The sequence below is a fragment of the Colossoma macropomum genome, unplaced genomic scaffold (assembly GCF_904425465.1).
Source record: "Colossoma macropomum unplaced genomic scaffold, Colossoma_macropomum, whole genome shotgun sequence".
NCBI classification, from domain to species: Eukaryota; Metazoa; Chordata; class Actinopteri; order Characiformes; family Serrasalmidae; genus Colossoma; species Colossoma macropomum.
Window position 1 is genome coordinate 11,820,380 of NW_023494805.1, and position 21,736 is coordinate 11,842,115.

The following is a 21,736-nucleotide window of genomic DNA, read 5'->3' on the forward strand; positions in this document are numbered from 1 at the left end:
TCAAAATAATATTCTGTATCATTAAAAGATCTATACCATTGAGATATAAGGCTTGTAAATTAATATTTTGTAACATTAAATGGTGAACATCAAACATGGGAAGATGCTAAAGTGATTCTTCACCAAAGTCACCACATCTAGCTAATGTACCTACAATTTTAAAATACTTGAAATTGGTCCTGAATGTTTTATAGGAGCTGCGTTTATAAGGTATTTTGTCATTAATACAAAGACTTACAATAAGTATGAAAACATGTGGTCCATGGTATCTCTGTTATATTTAATTCCAAGACTGTACATGTAGGATCATTTAAATTGTCCCATTTTGATGATTTTCAACAAAAAACTGTGTTGTCAGTTTGTATCATTCCAAAGTCAGTGTGAAAAGTCACTGCACACTTTCACAGTCACAGTTAAGGACAAGAGATGAGATGATGGAAGAAGATCGCAAAGAGGAACAAGTAATATGAACACAGAGAGCATGACATCTTCTTTGATATCTCTATGGGACTTCTCCAGTTTACTGAGTTCATTTAAGTGCCAATGTTACAATATTTATTTCTATCATATATTACACTGAAACCCAGATGTTCACAGCAGAATATATGCAGGAGTTTGCTAGATTTACCTGCTGCACCTGGGTTTTCCGTCTGCTTAAAGCATTTCAGCAATACACTTGCTTTTATCTTTACATCAATACAATCATTTATCATCTGTATCATATTATAAGAAAGGAAAAAAGAAAGAGTAATAAATTAAATCAATGTAAAAAAAAACTGAAGTAAGTGTCCACAATGCTTTAAGCAAGGTATCTGCAGGTATCAACATATGAAATTTAAGAACATTTTAATGCCACTTCACACAGTTTAAAGTGGACTAAATGGTCTAAAGCCAGTAATGCCATGCATTTTTAAATGTTTTGTCTTATAAACATGCAAACACCACACATAAAATTATATGGTAGTGTTTGACAGAGATACCACTTTATAAGCAGCCTCTGCTGCGATAATGCTAATTTCTACTAGTACCCAATGTTTCAATGTTATGTTAGCACCTAATAGAAGTTCACAATCATTTATCCACAAATAAAATGTTAGACAGCTAGCTGAAAATCATTTACTTACATGGCTACATGGCTAACCGGCTGTTTTAAATTTGTTTAACGTTCACTGGCTTGCAGGCTTAATTCTCAGTGCTTTGGACTAAATTCTTATCCCTTCAACAAAATGTTCCATTTTACTTAGTGAGAACAGTAAAATTGGTCTAAATATCACTTTCTTACCTCCATAATTCTGTTGATTAATCCTCCACAGTGGAAGTCTTTTAGCATTTTTTTGAGGCTGGAGGTGCCTAGAATGTTCTAGGTTTGTGGGGACGGGGACTGCAATATTGTGCTGTGTTAAATCTCATTCCGTATCAGTTGTTTTGAGAATCTTTAACATTTTGAACAAGTTCCAACCAGTTTCCACCAGTTAAAGTGGTATTTAATCTTTAGTGAAAAATTAAACAATGTGGAATAATACAGACATTAATAGACTGTGTTGTAGTCATATTTGGGTGTTCTATGGCAGAAAATTATTTACCACTTTGTCTGTATTTCTAATATGCTATTGGAATATTTAAACCCACACAGCCCAGTTAAAACCCACATGGGGCCCACAAGGACATATTGGCTGGGAGCCTTGTAACATTTTCTTCAACAGTTATTTCAGCTTTACAATATACATTTACCTCAGCTTTTACAATATACTTTAACATTTACCTCAGCTTTACAAAATACTTTAACATTTACCTCAGCTTTTACAATATACTTCAACATTTACCTCAGCTTTACAGAATACTTCAACATTTACCTCAGCTTTTACCATATACTTCAACATTTACCTCAGCTTTACAAACTACTTTAACTTTTACCTCAGCTTTTACCATATACTTCAACATTTACATCAGCTTTACAATATACTTTAACATTTACCTCAGCTTTGTAACATTTTCTTCAACATTTATCTCTGCTTTACAATGTACTTCAACTTTTACCTCAGCTTCACAACGTGTCCTTCTGTTTAGATCAGCTCTTTAACATTTATTAATATTTGGATTAGCTCTTCAGCATTTTCTTTAATATTTACGTCAGCTCTTCAACATTTTATTTAATAATTAGATCAGCTTTTCATTATTTACTTAAGCTTTACAACATGGCCTTCAAAAGGTGTTCAAAACTACTTCAGCACTTGACCACTTTAAGGTGTAGGCTACGTTTCTGGTGAGTTTCACAGGAAAGTGTTTCACTAAGTGCTGGAGAGAACGTCATAACTGGATATCTGGCTGAAGCAGGCTGCGCGTGGGAAGGAGAGCATTTTCCTCTGAAACGTCAATACGCTGTGAAAGTGCTGAAACAGCCACAACGTAAAGAAGAGTTAAAGCGCAGAAGGATGTATTAGGCTCTGCCCCTCGTGGGTCAGCCTACTGTCTGAGAAGGTGTCTGCACTGTTTTCATGACGGGACACAGCCAGCCTCGGGGACATGGCGCTCCTCATCTGTTTACTGTCGCTGTCCTTCATTTCTGTGACATTTTTGGCAAAGTCCGCGCAACCGACCCCGATTCAAGGTAAGAGACCTCTGTTTTAGCCGAACAGCTTAGAAAGTCCTTCCGTGGCTTCATACTGTGGACGTGAGAGCATTCAAGTTACAGCACTGGACGCCACCACAAACACTTTGAAGACGTTTTCTTATTTTTTCGATCATGTCTCTACAACTGAAATAGCCATAGAGAACTCATTTTGTCTAGAATATTTATAAACATGTAAAAGTTCCTTTATCATTAATAGACAGTAAATATAAGATAAAGAGGAAAATCCACATTTGTGGCTTTTTTTACTAGCAAACTCGGACCGTGATGAAAACATATCAAAATAACCTTTAATCACTATTTCAGAAGAGATATTGGATTCTACTTCTCAGGGAAGACTACAATGGACTTCCATACCAAAGAAAGCTGTAAGTTCCTCATTTGAATCCATATGTATTATTTGTATAACTTGTCTACATACACCAAAAAGTGTATTACCTTTTTCAATGATATAAGACCAATTTATTGAAGATAGGCATACAAAATGATTTTGTTATTATGCTACAGTTCCACAACTTCATAGGTGTCAGCTACTTAGTAGGAAGCTGTAAAAATGAAGATGTGTTCAGAATGAAACAGAACGATAGATGACTGCATAATAACTCAGAAAGCTGTATAATAATGAAAATGAAGTTATAATAAACCTAACCATGCTTAAACTTAAACATATTGGACATTATAATGCATTTTATTCGTTGTGTTTTATTTTTTTGTATGTTAAACGTGGGGGAAAAACACAAAAAATAGAAATTAGGCACTAAAAATTGTGTGTGTGTGTGTGTGTGTGTGTGGGCATGTACATATGTGTGTGCAGTCATGATAGATGTCAACATCTAAATATATAATTAGATGTCAACATATAAATATTTTGCAAATGATTTCTTTCAGTGGCAAGAAACGAAGCTGAAACTCGGACAGGGTTCGGCACACCTGGTCTATCAAGGCTGTGAAAATAAATTTACTAACCAACCAAAAACATTGTGGACTACATGGTTTCCAAAGAAAAATGCCCATGAGGTCCTGTTAAACTTGCAGTTCACTCAAAATGACCAAACACCCATTACTGTCCTGTTACTAGAGGCTGATGAACCTGTGGACAGTTTTGACTTGGAACAGCGGAGGCAGGAAGTTGTAGCTCCAAGTGCATTTCAAACAGCTAAACATGTGGAGGAACACTTGTACACTCAGGACCTGAATTTGGGAAAGATCTCCAGAAAGGGCTTCTATCTGGGCTTCTCCTACAGTGGATCGTGCGTGTTTCTTTCCTCGGTGCGCCTCTTCTACTTGAGATGTCCAGGATTTACAATGAACCAGACTAGTTTTAGGGAAGTGTCAGCAGGATCAGGACTGAGCAGAGGCCAGTGTGTGGATGGTGCTGAAGAGATTTCCACCCCAGAGATGGAGTGTCTGTCAAATGGAACATGGAGTGGTCTGCAAGGATCTTGTGTCTGCAGAGCAGGTTATCAGGCCGAAGGGAACATTTGTAAAGGTTAGAAAATTCATTGTTTTGTCTCATTTAGTGTTTTTAATGATTTAAGCAATGCTATGTAGGATTAAACCTACTTAAAGAATATAAACTTGAAAATGGTTCTATATAGCACTGAAAAAGGTTTCTGCTATTGTTGCAAGCTTGACGTCGTAACAGCATAGCATGCTGAGACATTAGCAGTGTTGGGTAGATTTCTTGAGACTACTTGCAAAGTACAGGACTAAAAGGTGTAATCTAATCTGATTATTTTTGGACTACGCTTGGCCTACCTCTGAACTAACTGGCTAATTAAGTTGCGTAATTGGTCAATTGGTGTTGTAAAGTTCAAACCATCTGAAGATTCAACACAAATATTCCTCCTTCTTCCTTTCTTTCTCCTTCAACCACATGTAACTATTGCTATCAGTCATAGTGATACAAATATTATGCAGCTGATGGACCCATTCATTAAATGAAAAATTAATAAGATTTATTGATGTTGCTTAATCAAATATGTTATTGTTAAAAAGTAGAGACCCATAAAAATGGAACTGTAATCTAATTACGTTTATTTTTGAAAGTATCATCCCAGCCCTTTTACAAATACTTGATTTTTGATTGCAGATTATATAATCCAGATTACTTGAATTCCATTGCTGCCCAACACTGGACATTAATAAGTGTTATATTGATCATAGTTTGAACAAAAACGGTACACATAACTGAGATGTTGAAAAATGGCATTTTCCATCAACAACTCTTTCAACGAAACTTCGTCAAAAAGAGTATCGGGAAAGACAGGAAAGACTGACATTGCATCAGTGTGAGCTTTAGTCACCTGCCCTAAGGGCACTGCTCTACAGAGTGTCAAAGGAATTTATGGTGACTACCGGTAGTCCAACTCTGTAATTGCTGACTTTAGAATGACAGTCTGTCAGACAGAATCAGAGATGAATCAGTGACTCATGGTGTTCCACTGAATTTTGATTTCTTAAAATTTGAATCAGTGATAAGAACACTCACATTTTGGCAACATCTCTGACTGACATATTGTTGATTTGGCCAGTGTCATGTTTACTCTTTTTTTGGACCTGCTGTTTCCAGACCCCAACAATTTAAGAATTAATTTAAATTCTCATATTAAGGATATTAAGCATTGGAAAATTAAAAATATCACATAATGAGAAATACCAAAGCCAGCTTTCCCCACAGTGTTGTGGTTCTATATAATGATTTATCCACACTCTTAAAAAATAAAGGATCCTGTATGGTTTTAGGCTTTCAGTTAAATGCAAAAATACCATCAGTCAAATTGCATGTTTTGTTTCTCAAATAAGTTTACACATTCTCTACAGAGAACATGCTTATATATGTCATTTTTCCTGCAAATTTGAGTTTAACATATTGGAAAAAGTAAAACGTAAGATATAAATTGTGCCATAACTTTGGCACAGGCCACAAATTATGTTTTAGTGTTTTTTCCCAATATGTTAAATTCAGCAAATAAATATTCATTGTGCATGTCAATGTGCGGAAGTGTGTTCTCTGTAGAGGATGTGTTACTTATTTTTACTTAGAAAATCAACAAAACATGTCATTTGACCAGAGGTGCCCAAACATTTGCACACAATTGTGGATGTACAGAATATTTAAAAATTTTAGCATAATCAAATCAAAAAGATTGACAAATTAAATCAAAAGTTGTAACAAAGTCAACCAGAATGGTTTGGAGTGAAATGCTCTGTTCTAGAGAAACTTACAAGTCAGAATTGTTCACAGTGGTGGTGATAGGAACCAGACATCCACCTCCCTCACAGAAAGTTATTACATGAAATGGTTATGAACACTTAGCCTGATGTCTGAGACATTGCTTTATCATTGTTTATTAGAGTTTGGCCAAAAATGTATTTCTTAATTCTATTCTGATTCACTGGTGGTTTTAGATTTAGATTTTGGTTGTTTCTTTGAAGAACTGTCCATCGAAAGTTTCTTTAGGGAACTAAAAGTGATTCTTCTATGGAATTGCTTCAAAGCACCATTTACTAGAGATCCTTCAAACATCTTTACTAGCTGATGGAAATTAGCTGCTCACTGAACAACTATGATGATTAGAAGTGAAAGAACATGATTTCATTGGTGAATAAAGGAGAAATAATAGAACACAGCTCTGCAGGTCACCAGTACTCACAGAACCCTGGCTTATAGTGGGTAGAACATCTTCTACTGGACTCAGTTTTTGTGGTGTGTGGCCTGCATTGCAAACAGCACAGTCTTCATTACTGACCCTAAATGTATTTGTGAGCATAACAGGAATGCATCACTGACCCTAAGAGTATCTATCGGTGGAAAAGGAACTCATCACTGACCCTAAGAGTATTTATCGGCGGAACAGGGACTCACCAGAATCAGAATGTTTTATTAACACAAGGAATTTGTTATGGTGTGTGCTTACACAATATCTTGGGGTGCTTGATCCTGATATTTTATGGTCCTAAAGTCTAGAAAAAAGATGTGCCAGTAGTGCAGGGCTACTACATGTCTACATCGGTGCGTAAAAAATGCATGCTGTATTGGGTGCGTTTTCATTTTCCAAGAGAGTATTCATTGCTCAAATTGTCTCTTCCTGAGCAATGTTAGCAAGTCCACCTTCATCAAAGTGCTGTCTAGCTTTGTGGGTTTGCAAATAAATGATCAGTTTTTATTTTTCATTAAAAAAAAACCATAAATTAATTGACTAGCCATCACACTACAAATGTAAGTTATGTTTTTTTAAAACATTTTTTCACCGTTTTATTCATCTTCAATTTTATTTTCATCTTTGTGATTTATTTTTTCAGCATGTAGGATTGGCAGCTACAAACCTCTCAGAGGTAGCGGTGAATGCCAGTCATGCCCGCCCAACAGCAAAACACACTCAGAAGGTGCCTCAAAGTGTGATTGTGAAGAGGGATATAACCGTCTGCAGGATGACCCACCACATCTAGGCTGTGCAAGTGCGTATGTACCTAATATTGATCAATTTAAGATCCAAGACCAAGTTGTATTAGATCTAATCCATTCACATGTATACCCTGTGTCATTTACATGTACATCAGCTTAGCCTTTCTTCCTGACGCATCTAAATTTTCACAGGCATATGTTTTCTTGCTTTTCACTGTAGCTGCATTAGTAACGTAAATATTGAGAAATGCTGTGCTCTAGTTCATTCCATTTATTACTCATTTAAAATAAGACTCCATCAATTATAGCATTTATAGCATGTTTGTTTTGGTGTCATAAAGCTGTAATCAGACATGTAATATTGTGGGAAGAGTTCCAAAATGTCACAAAAAGCACATGCAGCAATCTAAGCATCTGAATCTATCTCAAATAATAAGGCCAATATCAGCCACATATTTTAATCACAGCAAGTTGAGGTTGACTTAAGACCTTAGTCAGAGCATGACAGTCTGAGATAATTTACTACCAATACTGATACCTTAACTTTGACACCAGTTCCAGAATGATGAAGATATTGTTTTGATGCTTTCTTTTAAATACAAAAAAATCTTGAGTTAAAAGTCATGTATTGCTTTAAAATACATCCAGATAGTCTCTCCATACCAAAAAATTCAGTTCTACAAAAGAACAATTACATGACACATACATTCTTTTGTACAAATGGTTGTATAAAAGTTAGCACTGCGCAGAATTTAAGAAGTGCTAATATAAAAGCTGCACTGTGTAAGGTTTGGGGATTTAGTGGTCTCTCCGGTAGAAATGTGTAATTGCATGCAACATGCAACTTGTGGAAGAACATTTTGTAATGTTGGTTGGGCTTCAGACCCCTTTCCCGTGTGGATGAATCTGACTGTGAGCGCATTGAAAGATTATTCGAAGAGAATTAAGGTGAAGGATGTGTCTTCTGACTGCTTAGGTATTAATACAATTTGAATGACAGAATTGTTTGTTGTTAAAGTTTCATTGGTACCATAAAAGAATTGGATTTTGGTAACTAGCCCTAATGACAATCAAAGCGTGCTTCTTATTTACACTAGCAATCTTATTTAGACTGATATTGAACCACTGGTTTGCATGTAAATGTTATTAAGTGTTACTGTATCATTTTTAGTGTGTGCATTATGTCACTAATTGAATTTTCCATGTACTTCTGTTATTTCTCCTCAGGACCCCCATCAGCACCTCGCAACTTAACCGTCCATCATTTGGGTGACACAATGCTGATTGTGAACTGGGCTGCTCCTGCAGACCTGGGTGGAAGACAGAAAGTGATGTATGATGTGGGGTGCAAACAGAACACAGGGCAGACTCATGATATGTGGGTTCAGTGTGGGGATTCTGTGATCATTCTTCCACAGTCCACTGGACTGACTGAGACAGTGGCCAACATTACTGGACTGCATCGTCACGTGAGCTACCAGATCTTCGTCAGGGCACACAACCAACTATCTGCTGAACATGGCAGCTCTGGATCTGTACAGTCCATTACTGTGTGTGAGTGTCCCAACAAGAAGCATATTTAAATTTTTATTCAGTTGGACACATCTAAATCTTTTAAATCAGACCACTGGTGGTAAAACCACTGTATTTGGACAGCACCAGATGATGTGCTGATATGCTTAAAATATGCTTAACGTTTTGTGTGCATGACAGGGAAGACTCCAGTAGTAATCTCTCCTGCTCCTGTAACAATGGTCAGTTCCCAGCTGAAGGAGCAGCAGCAGCAGTGGCTCACGCCTCCCGTGATTGCAGGTGTGCTGTGTGGAGCGCTGCTGCTGTTTGCTCTCATATCAACCGTCCTCTGCTTTCTACGCCACCGTTATAGCAAACTCAGGTATGTCAGTAATTAAATAAATGACCTATTTTTATTATTATTATTATTATTATTATTATAATTTGATAAATAGTAATAAATATCACTTAATTTATTCATTGAGTTTACTTTAAAAAGCCAACATACTGTTCTTCGTTTTCTTCTCTTTATTCCACAGTCAAACATTTGCAACACTACTCCTTCAAGTTTTGAACTAGAACCCTAAAACTTTGTAGGCTTGTAGAGCCTTTACCCAAATTGTTTGTGCTTTTTTAACTGATTAACACAGGGTCTGTACAACACGATTTTATTTCCATTGGAATGAATTGGAGAATGCTCAACATTCCTGAAACCATTCCATCTGTACAATGCTTATACCTCTTCCTCTTATTTCATCATTGTCAGTATACACTCTGTAACCAAATAATTTTGGACACTGCCCTTATGTTCCCATCATATAGGTATGCCAGCATCTCCTTAGCAACCACCTAGGTTACCATAGAAACGGCCTAGCAATACCTTAGCAACCACCTAGGAGAGCAAAGCAATGGCCTAGCAACACCCAAGCAATCACCCTGGATACTATAGCAACGACCTAGCAACACCTGAGCAACCACCTTGAATGCCATAGCAGCGGCCTAGCAACGCCTTAGCAACCACCTGGGATACTATATCAATGGCCTTAGCAGCCATTTGGGAAACCATAGCAACAACCTAGAAACACCTTAGCACTGATCTAACAACCACCAACAATGCCTTAACAACAAGCTGAAATGCCATAGCGATTTCTTAGCAGCACCCTGGCAACTAACAACATCCAGGCAATGCTTTAATAACAAGCTGGAGTACCGTAGAAACCTCTTAACAACATCATAGCAACCCAATTAAGATGTTAAAAGCAATCAACAGTGTTCTGCAACTTTTTCTGTTTTATCTTTTGAAGTGTTATTAGCTCATTTTCTCACGCCAATTTAAAGTTCATTCATGAACTTTTATTATTATTATTATTATTATTATATTATGGAAAAAAATACATAATAAGTGATTCAAAAACCATGATGGTGACTGAATACACACACTTTTGTCCCAGTTTCTTTCATGGCTAATCAGCTGTATTTCCTAGTGTGCAGATGTTAAATGAGCTGTAAATGAGTTGTAACCTGTTGCATTTTGTTTAGGGAAGATCAAGATGTGGAGCTCATGCCTCTGCAGACTAGTGGCATATCATACCGCCGCCCTGTGGAATCTGAGACTGCACCTCCACAACAAACCAGCAGTAAGGCTTTTATCTGATTAAAGCACACAGAAAATACCCATGGTAGTCTTTGGTGGAAATGGTACACTCTTGCTTATCATCACATTCAGTTGGCTACAGCCTGTGTCACAGGATTGTGAGTAGTTCTCTTTGTAAATACTTGACTAACCATCAATTTCCTGAAATGAGAAGAGACTGAATCAGCTTCAAGCTCATTACTAAATAAACAGAAATGTCTTTAAGATGGTCTTAAAAAAAACTAAAATGCTTAAAATAAGAAATTAATAAGTTCTCAAAATGGAGCATTAAATCTTAAAAAACCCACGTATGTGATAATAAACTGCTTTATTAACTCCAAAGAGATGAACACAGTGGCTTAAAAAAGAACAAAAGGACAGAAACATCATTCAGCTGCTCATGTGGTGACACTGCCAACAACAAGCCAGAAAAGCTTGAGAACAAAAGATCTTGCTTTTTATTTTAAGATGAACAGAATAGACTAGGTTGGTATGTAGGAGATTAATGAGCTAGCTTGAAGAGTTTTGAAACTCTCTACTATGAACAAAGAAATTTCAAGAAAACTTTAAGAATGCTTTGAAATCATTTTTAAGACTATAAATCTAGACTTATGTGCAATTAAATTCAAAATAAGATCATTTTGGATCTATTCTCACTTCTGAAAGCTGGCTGATTGATCTTGCAGTGTAGGGTTAAAGGAATACTCTACCACACTGTACTATCGATTACCATGAACAGTAATTTCAGTACATTTCCCCGTACATAGAAAAGAACACACTGACTCAAGATTCACTGATATTCCATGAATAAACATTTGAAATACGCAACTATTAAGTTTGAATCTTCAGTCTTCACGCTCTAACGATACTGGACTGGAACAACAGTCCATCTCTTAAAGAGTGAATTATACAGATTGATAGCTTATCTGAAGTACACTGGGGTCATTGCAGCTGGTCCACTGGCCAGGGCTTTGCCTCCTGTGCCTCTTGTGTGCTGGTTTAAACGTGTTCTACAAAAGCTCATATTTCAGGTATAAACATTTACTGGATTTCTGCTCTTTTCTCATTACAGGGAAATGCATTCACATTATTCACAATATTCGTATATTCCTTTAAAATGCAGTCAAGCGTGTGACCTCATGTGACTCCCATTTCTATTTCTTCTCTCTCTCTCTCTCACTCTCTCTCTCTCTCTCTCTCTCTCTCTCTAGGTTCAGTTCAGGTTTTCGGCAGTGTGGTGAGTGACAGACTGCTGTGTGGGATCAGAGATGTGCTGGTGGATCGCAGCAGACTGACGCTGGGTAAAGAGCTGGGAAAAGGTACATATAAAAATCTTCTGAATACTGCAGTGCCAAAAAAGCTGATGTAGGCTAATCACCATTCATTCATTCATCCCACTGTATGATGTCATCCTCATTATGATCACCCAAAAGAACATTACATTTCACTGCTTTTCACTTGTGGATCATTTTACTGAATTGGGTCAAAGTCAAAAAGTTGAAATCACATTTTGGATGCTTTGCGTGACCCTATACCTTATTTTTGTATTGACTAAACAGTCCTTTTACCATATTAGTGACTGTTGGTAGTGACTGTTTCAGTGGTGAAAAACTCTGCCTATGAACTAGAACTTTGTGTTTTAATAGTGACATTAAAAATTAAACTCAAGATAAATAGAAATATTTCCGTAGTAGTTTGTTTTTTTGCAGTTTGAACTAATTCAGTAGTAGTCTGTATACATTACACATCCAGTGTGTCTTCTGTGCTTTGTTGTGTAGTTATACAGGCATATAGTTGTTTGCTTTTGTGTAAACTGGGTTTGTGCTGGGTTTGTCTCTCTCTTTCCTCAGGAGAATTTGGGGCAGTCTATGAAGGTGTATTCTCCCCTCAAGAGGGAGAGAATATTAAAGTGGCAGTGAAGACCATGAGAGGTGAATATGTGAAGATGAAACAGTTTATAACATCATAAGCTACAACATCTGCTCCCTCCACAAAATAAAGCAATAAGCTATGAGATGCCATAGGCTGCAGTGATTTTACCATGGTTACAGGTTTTGTTAGGGGGTGTAAAATGACAGCCTTGAGTGGGTTACTGTTTTTATTTAATGATGGCAAAAGCTGACAAAATACATCAATATTAGAGAAATCATTAAATTTATTATTAATAAATGATTCTTCCAGCATGAAACATAGTTTGTTTTTGAGAGCTATAGTTGTCAAGCAAAATAATGGTCAAATATTATTGCACTTACAACAAATCTTGCCATATTAATATAGAATTCAATTGATGTCTGTAGTCTTTTTTTTATACTGAATGTTTCATTTTCTAACAATACTGTAACCCTGACACATCAAAGAGCAATGATGAATGAAGTCTTAATGAAGGAGAACTGCTCTTGGAAAAATTTACGTACGTTTACACCACGGCAAATATTTTGCTGTTAAAAAGTGTCTTCAGCACTTATAAAACAATCAGAGGGGTGGTTGCTGCTCTTTTGCACTTTTGACTCATTGCATATGTCTTTATAGGGTAGAAATACTGTCAGGAGATTATTATAATAAATCGTGTACTCCAATTTACCAAGGCTGACTCACTATTTTAACACCTGAGAAAAGCATGTCTTATTTTTGGCACTCACATTGCACTCAGAGAGAAAAATGAAAGTTTTTCTGACGCATTTACTTTTTTTCAATGGAAAAAACACCTGCCACATCACATTATTCTTAATGCGATGAAAGAAATAAATGCTAAAACCAACAGTTTTAGAAAAACAATGTTTGAAACTGCTATTTCCTAATGCTCAGGGGATATTTTACGCTATCAAAAGAGCAGGTTTTGATTTGACAGTGTTATTTTCCAAATTATTGTTAAAAGCACCTACTGAAACTGTGTCTCTACAGTCCCTGCTTTACTAAAGCTACTCATTACTTCATTATTCCTGCACACTGTGGTGTGTGTGCACTGTGGTCTGTGTGTGTGCATGGAAGAAATGGCACAGCTATTCTTGATAAGTGACATTTAATTTACTTGATTCAAAAACATCATTTCCTCACGAATGACTAAGATATGTTACATCATCACAGTTTTGTCTTTCAGGTTACTTTTAGCAGTAGTTGCATTGATGTAATATTTTATTCATGTGGAAATGATGGACAGATTTAATTATGTACAGAGAAAAAAACAACACATCAATTTATATGTCATTTTGCTACAGTGACACTATTTTTTTTCGTAGCAGTGTACACCCTATTAAAATCTCTGGCTCTTAACTGGCCACCCCATTCTAAAAGTTTAAGTTACGCCCCTAACGTTTACAGTTGTTGACATCGCTGCTTGAATTATGATCCACATGAGGTCGACTCTCAGAGAATTCCCTTCCAAAACTGAGCTTGCATAGCTGGTTGTAGTGTTTAGTTGCTCCTGGAATTCTTGATTAGGTTTGAAACAGACTTTAAATACTTATAGATACTGACTCTTGCATTTAAAATGTAATGCAATATTATGCATTTTTTAAGATATAAACACTATGGGCCTATTTCCCAGACTAAGTTTAACCATAAACTTAGACTACACCGTCAGAAATAAAGGCACTGTGTTGGTACATTTTTTGTTCATCATGGTACAAACAATGTAAATGTACCCTAAAAGGTACAACAGTGGTGTTCAGGTCCAGCTGTGTACCTTAAGTAGGTCTTTCCAAGGGAAAAGGTGCCCTTGTACCCTTTCATAATCTAATTCTTTAAAACAGAACCATACAGTAAAAAGCCTGGAGACAAGACAGGATATTTGGAGTCCATACACAATAGATTATGGTACAACTATGTTCCCAGACTAAAAGACGTGCCTTTAAAGGTACCACTCCAGGGACAGTTTAGTACTTAGTTGTAGTTTCTGGGAGTGTAGTTAGAATTATAAATGGTGAATAACCATTAACATTTCATTTATTTAGAGACTAGACATAGAAACTATGATGCAGATCACTGTTTCTGTATAAAATATGCAATTATTTGTATGTGTTTTTTCAAATTTCATTGCAGTTGGAATTTATTGCCAGGATGATCTGCAGTCATTTCTAAAGGAAGCTGAGATCATGCAGCACTTTGACCATGATAATGTGGTGAAACTTCTAGGTACAGTACATTTTCATGCAGTGTTCAAAAAAAGCAACAAATCAAGCTTTAATGATGACTCATATTGAAACAGACATTAAATTGTGATTTGAATTTTTACTGTTGATGTTCATTTCTCTCATAATGAATGAAGAATGCTTCTTACAAGATGTGTTGCATGAATTACTGTCTTTACTTTAATCTTCTGATATCTACATTTTCTGTTGTGTTCACGATGAACAGAACTAATCTAGTTAAATCAAGTCCATTTTACAGTGTCATTATGCTGACCTTATATATCAATGAATGTAAAAGACATTTTCTGGAACTGAGACTACACTGTTTTTTTTTTTTTACAATTTCTTCAACTTAAAATAAAATCTGGCTGATGTGAATTTTTCAAATGATTAGCTAACAAAATGTGAGACAGATTATTGTTCTGTTAGCAAAAAATGTCAGAATTCTAAACAAAACACAGTGTTTGAGGAGATACATCATCATTAGGATTTTATAATTGTTATTGTAGTACACACTGTCATGTGTAAAGGAAAAACACATATTTTACATTTTTGTCACTTTTATTGTACTATTTGATGTTCAATGAACTCAAAATATTAAGGCAGCCAGTTTACTTACTAACTTTAAGTTGAAACAACACATTTTTACAGTGCACTGAAGCAGTATTCTGATTAAAATGCTAAGAGTTTATATTTATGTGCCATTTGTTTCCACCAGGTGTCACTCTGGAGAGCGAGGAGGACTCCTCCATTCCTGTTCCTCTAGTCATCCTGCCCTTTCTAAAACATGGAGATCTGCGGCGGTTTCTTATAGCCACTCGCTACGGTGACATTCCTATGGTGATCACCACACACACTCTCACACACACTGATGCACACATGCACACTAATAGAAGTGTGCAAAATGGCACAAAAAATAATAGAATGATACTTGAAGGCATCTTCATGATAAATGATAATAGTTCGTTTTTCTGATGTTTGCAAAAGTTTAAACAAACACAAAATAGTCCCAAATTAAAAAATACGGAAACAGAGCACCATTTGTATGTATTTTTCAGTACATTAAATAACAATAAAATTATGGCATAATGAGCTAAATCCAATTTTTACAGTGTCACATCACTGGATGTCGTCAGCAATCTCTCTGCAAATGGCCTAAATCTATATTATTTCACAGGACATATAAATAGCCAGGACTGACAGTACCTACAGTGTGCTCAAAAAGGCATACTGATATCTACCATACTGCATAAAATTCTTACACTGTCAGAAATAAAGGTTCTGTGCAGGTACATTTTTCGTTCATCAAAGTACAATGTAAATGTACCCCCAAAGGTATAACAGTGGTTTTAAGGTCAAATTGTGTTCCTTAAACAGAACAATAAAATAAAAAGCCTGGAGACGAGACAAGGTGTGTGGAATCAATGCAACTTAGAAAATATAATTTAAATGGATTACGGTACAATTATGTTCCCTGACTAAAGGTACCTCATGGGTACCACCCCAGTGACAAGAGGGGTACAAGGGTGACAGTTTCCTACTTTTATTTCTGAGAGTGTAGGCAGCCATGAAACTAGAGGTAAACTACACTATATACTACTAAAATCCTATATTAATTAGAATATAAATAAACACAAAACAATCAAACAAATAGAGTAGAAAGCAATAAGACATTTCTTGTTTTAAAAAAGTTATATAGTAAAAATACAGTCAGAGGAACTGGCTATTGCATGCAATTTTGTAAGCAGCATGCTTGATTTAGCTAAATGAAGGACTGATTTGCTGAAGCACATATTGGATGGTTACTTTAAACACTGGGCTTCCTCAAGGAGAGGTTTGGAAATGGTGACATTTACTGCAGTTTACTGCATTACAGTAATCTTGAAATCAAAATGGGCCTTTGATCGAGGTGTGACTTTTGCCTGCCTTCATAATGTTTTCTGAGTTTTGATTACGTCACTGTGCCCCAGCGGGCAGCGAAAAATAATAGTAACGAATAATATCATGTTTCACCTCCACCTCCCACCACCCCCCACTTATTTTTCAGGAAAAAAACTAAGCTAGCTCAGAGATCTTCCCTGGTATGGTGTTTCACTCCGAAATACATCACAGTTCAGAAGGAAAATGCACTGTGATTTCTAATTGACATTGACTTTAATGTTCATTTGTATTTAATCTAATGATTTTTGTCACACAAATAAATACTTTACATATTTTTCCTTAGATGGAAGTATTGTAATTTATCAAAATAACAAAAACAAATCATACTGCTCATCCCTACACAAAGACATACTGAGCTACACAGACACATATATAACCGAGCAGGTGTTTCCACACAGCACACTAGATCCATCTGATACATGAGCCACTGTTCTATAGCATCATATAAACCATAACGAATATTTTCTTCTCCTTGCAATTTCAGCAACTGATTGTGTACTCCATTTCAGTTTGTGCCTCATCAGAGCCTGCTGCGCTTCATGGTCGACATTGCCACGGGCATGGAATATCTCAGCTCCAAGGGCTTCCTGCACAGAGATTTGGCAGCACGCAACTGCATGTGAGTCTGTGGTGGGGGGTCTGTAGTATTACACCAAACTAGGACATTTTGTATGACACTAAACTAGGGCAGTTTGTCTTTTTTCTGATAAGTACTACTTTCTCTCTCACTGTCTGACTCACAACCACCCACACACACAGGTTGGGAGATGATCTGCGTGTACGTGTTGCTGACTTTGGCTTGTCCAAGCAGATCATCAGCAGTGACTATTACAGGCAGAAGGTTGCGATCCGAATGCCAATAAAGTGGATGGCCATAGAGAGCCTTTCTGAGTCCATCTACACCAGCAAGAGTGATGTGGTCAGTCCCTCCACACCAGTGATTAGAGATCATTTAAACTTTTGAGGGTTAAGAAATGTTATGTCATGTCTCTTTTGCCTTTAACTGTTTTGTGATCCAGTGGTCATTTGGAGTGACCATGTGGGAGATCGTATCCCGGGGGAGAACTCCCTACCCTGGCATTTCCAACCACGAACTCCTGGAGATGCTGGACGGAGGCTATCGACTCAAACAGGGCGAATGTGACGACAAATTGTGAGTGCTCTGAATACTTGCTCATTCCTTACACAACAGCTGTTTCTGACCACACAATCTGATTGGTTAAAATGTCCTACCTTTGTTGTTATACCTGAACCATTCCACTGACCTCTAGCTGCTAAGTAACTTCAAGTCGCTGGAACTACTTTTTTGGCTGAAGAATTTCCAAATGTTAAATACATATATTTGAAACAGTGTTCAGAGTTTCTGGGCTTTACATTTCTACTTTTTTCTTCATTTTGTAAAACTATTGAATAATCAGAGCACTCAAGGTTGTGAGCTATAGTGACATCACAGCTGTGATGATTTAAATCAACTAAATCACAGCTGTGATGATCTAAAACGATCACAAAATAAGCTGCAATGGTCTAAAGTGACCAGATCTAAAGTGATCTCATCACAGCTGTGATGAGATCGCTTTAGATCATCATAGTTGTGATATTCTAAAGCAGCCAAACCACAACAATAATGTTCTAAAGTGACAAAATCACAGCTGTGATGATCTAAAGCGATCAGTTCACAGTATAAGGATCTAAAGCAATCAAATCACAGACGTGATGGTCTAAAATAACCAAATCAAAACTGTGGTGATCTAAAGTGACCAGATCTAAAGTGATCTCATCACAGCTGTGATGGTCTAAAATGACCAGATCTAAAGTGATCTCATCATAGCTGTGATGAGATTGCTTTAGATCATCATAGCTATGATGTTCTAAAGTGACAGAATCACAGCTGCGATGATCTAAAGCGATCAGATCACTGTGTGAGGATCTAAAGTCACCAAGTCACAGCTGTGATGATCTAATGTGACCAAATCACTGCTGTGATGATTGAAAGCAGCCAAATAACAGCTGTGACATTCCACAAAATAATCTTGCACATGCAACAATAACATTCTGCAAAAAAAGATATCCTGCACAACAATACCTGAAATTCACATCATAAACTACTTTCTCTTCTATTCATAAACGTGGTGTCAGTTGCACTTTTAACATAATTTATCCACTTGTTTCAACAAGCTACAACTGAGAAATAAGGAAACCAAAAGTAAGAGCAGTGAATGAAAGTGAGTAAAGGAAGCAGATGAAAGCAAAATGTCACTGTAACATCAAAACCTCCATTTTTTCTTTCAGATTTTGTTTTTATACCATGTGAAAACAACAGCTGCCCTTTACATTGTGTGAACATTTCACCACAAATTGACAAAGAAAAATTACCCAAATATTACTTGGAATAAAACTACATATAACACACATTAGAGTTAAGAAGCTTTTTACCATCTCCTGGAAGGTTTGCATTTAGAGATGCAGTTTTGTCATGACAGCAATGCAAGGCTCTTTTCTCTGTCTTTAAGTTTGCTTGCCTTTCCCTGTTTCTCTCTCAGATATGAGGTGATGCTGAGCTGCTGGCACAGAGAGCCCTCTCAGCGGCCGTGTTTTTCAGAGCTGGCTCAGACACTGAAAGCTCTTCTGTCTGAGCTTCCGCCGCTGGAGGCCAGTATGGAGGCCCACTACATCAACCAGGGTCTGGAGGCAGCCAACGCAAACCTGAGCAGCGCTGCAGAACCGGTGCCTGAAGGAGCCGTGGGGAACCTTTACCTGCCCGCCCCAGTCAGCTGTGCAACCACTCCAAATAAGGATGACAGGATGAAAGAGAAAGAGGAGGAAGAAGAAGAAGAGGGATATCTGGTGTGCAATAAAAACACAAAGTAGACCGCAATGGAGCAATGAGAGAACCATTCAGCAGATGGTTCTTTAAAGAACTATTTTTGTAAATGAGATGTGTGAGTGTGAAGAAACATTCCAGGAACTTTTATTTTAAATGTAGGCTGATGTGTATATAAGTATGTGTGGATGTTTTTTTTATCTGTGGTTGTTAAATGCACAAAAATAAGAGCATATATTTTTATTATTTGTTACCATTTTTTTCAAACGTCCAAACTAATGAAAGATGACTTTTTAGCACACTAATAATCTGCTGTAATAATACTGACCATTTTCAAAATAAAATTCAAACATCACAAACAGGAGATGACATTCTTTAGCAGCAACAAAATAGAAGGTGTAAGTAAACTATAAATCACTGTTGCTGAAACCAGGCCTATATTATTTTCACATGATGTTAAGGTGCATTCTTTTTATTCAGTGCCTACAGTATTTATAATATCTTTCCACATGATTTCTAGGTTGCACATACAGCTCTAACCAGTGATGTAGTCTAGTCGGATGTGGTGTGTGTACTGTGACTGGTTGGTGATGGAACAGAGCATGTTTTTCTGTGGTTCTTTGACATTTTGTTGACATTTTCTGCCCAAGAAATCAGTCTGGCAACAGCTAAACTTTTGTTAGGGAACATACAGCATTACATATACAGCATTTCATTGCAATTCATTTTTGTTAAGTAACATGGGCTCCATACACCTCGTCTTGACTCCAGACTTTTTATATTGTTTTTATATTTAAAATTTACAACTTATTTAAAGGGCCCATATCCAATGTTTTTTCTTGTTTTTTTTGGTTCGCTTATAACAGTAGTGTGGTTTCATTTACCAAAATACTCATAATTCATTTTTACATTACAATCTCTCAGCCTCTCTTCATCCCTTAAAATTAAACTGTTAGTTATGGTTGTTGTCATGTCTTTAAAACTGACAGAGCTATGGCTCTCCTGTATTGTTCCTCATTTAAAAAGCCAGCCGGGCTGAAACACTTCTCATAACTTAAGTATGAATAGGCAGGGCTGAGCTGCTGTGGGTGGAAGAGGTGGATATATGTAAATACGTTGGTGGACTCATATTATGGTATATTTTGAAATTTTAACAGTGTTTACATGCTATATCAAACTCTTTTATTTAAAAATGGTGCGGAAAATTCACTTTTGCATGATAGGGGCCCTTTAAGGTACAAAATGGGGCCTTGAAGCCCATTGTTTTACTTCTGTGGGGACATGTGATGATTAGCATCACTACAACGCTGACAAGGCTCTGCCTTCAAAGTACTCAGCAAAGTCATCCATGTTAGACTAAGTGGAAGATAGCTGATGACCTTAATTTGGTCTTCTGGAGCTCTGCCAAAATCACCAGTCACACTACAGTCAACCTTCATATACTACACTTAGTGGTCCATGCTAGCAGCCACAGTGACCAACAGTTAGCACAACACTAGCAATCCAAATGTAAGGTCATGATAACGGATTTCACCAAGTCCGCAATAAATCTCCATACAGTCTGACTGTAAGCCTATACGCTTGGAGCACAACCTAAGGATGGTAAACCACTCGCCAGGCTTGTGACCTATAGTAGAGGCACTGCTTTCTCTAAGCCTGTCATGAAACTGTAGCTGACAATTGTCATATAAAAAGTGCAATTAACGATTTTTCTTTTCTTGTTCATTGTTTGCAACTATTGAAATACATGCCTAAAGTGATCAGATTGGCTGATTAGCTACTTTACTTGTTAGCAGTGTTTACCTAGTAGCTAACACTGGGTGTACTGTTGATTAAGTACTGTGTGCACATTGCTGTACATGAACACTCACACAAATGTCTACAATTTCACAGAATTAGTCGTAAGCAAAGCTACATGTTCTTCCCCACTCATTCTGCCTGCACACATGCTGTTGGGTAATTTACCACAGCATGACTAAGATAAAAATTGAGAAATGTATGACAGTTTCTGTGATGCTGCGACATGATATACCCCAAAAACTGTAAAGAGAAAGCTGTGCATTTTCAAAGTGACTGTGTGGTCAAATAGAATGAATTTGAAAGTAGAACAGATTCTAAAGTTGTAATAATAAGAAAAATGCCTTTCAGAATTAGAAGAACATAAAAAAGACAACCCAATAAGAAAAGAATAGATAAAAATGGATAAAAATAAGCTAACACGTCCACACATGCACACATAACGCTTCACTAAGGCAAAAACTAAAAGAAAATCTGCAGGCTAAAACTCTAAGAGGAGAGCGAGGGAGAGAGAGAGAGAGAGAGAGAGAGAGAGAGAGAGAGAGAGAGAGAGAGAGAGAGCACCCGCAGATGTCTTTCCCCTCTAACACAGATTTGGTCAAAACAGTCATAGCTTTATGCAAATCATATGTAAATTACACAATCTACATATACAATTGGTGATTCATCATCAGTACAAATCAAAAGCACAATAATGTAGACTTAGAGTGGTTCAGAAACATAATTGACCACAGTGTCACTGGTGAGATTCAACAATAAAGATGGTGTACCTAATGCGCATCCTAATTACATCACCAACAGTCGCTCTCGGTTAGGCCCAAGGTTCTGAAGATTCCCAAATGGTCACCTTTCACCCAGTTATATGATA

The 21,736-nt window shown here is 36.8% G+C and overlaps 1 protein-coding gene across 1 annotated transcript; it reads left to right on the forward strand.

Moving 5' to 3' along the window:
- The first annotated feature begins 2,357 nt into the window (after positions 1-2,357).
- Positions 2,358-19,314, forward strand: si:ch73-40a2.1 (tyrosine-protein kinase receptor TYRO3). The gene is made up of 15 exons (XM_036597835.1): positions 2,358-2,608; positions 2,936-2,997; positions 3,518-4,118; positions 6,935-7,090; positions 8,265-8,591; positions 8,751-8,931; positions 10,089-10,186; positions 11,394-11,501; positions 12,033-12,113; positions 14,221-14,313; positions 15,028-15,149; positions 16,760-16,869; positions 17,010-17,169; positions 17,270-17,403; positions 18,791-19,314. Exons 1-15 carry the CDS (start codon positions 2,524-2,526, stop codon positions 19,116-19,118), a joined length of 2,646 nt encoding a protein of 881 aa, XP_036453728.1. The 5' UTR covers positions 2,358-2,523; the 3' UTR covers positions 19,119-19,314.
- The last annotated feature ends 2,422 nt before the right edge of the window (positions 19,315-21,736 follow it).

What these genes read in the sequence shown, in the direction of transcription:
- si:ch73-40a2.1 (XM_036597835.1), top strand. Translation starts at nt 2,524, where the DNA reads ATGGCGCTCCTCATCTGTTTACTGTCGCTGTCCTTCATTTCTGTGACA. An exon ending in TGTACAGTCCATTACTGTGT is followed by an intron (nt 8,592 to 8,750) that starts GTGAGTGTCCCA and finishes TGTGCATGACAG; the next exon opens with GGAAGACTCCAGTAGTAATC. An exon ending in TTGGCAGCACGCAACTGCAT is followed by an intron (nt 16,870 to 17,009) that starts GTGAGTCTGTGG and finishes CCACACACACAG; the next exon opens with GTTGGGAGATGATCTGCGTG.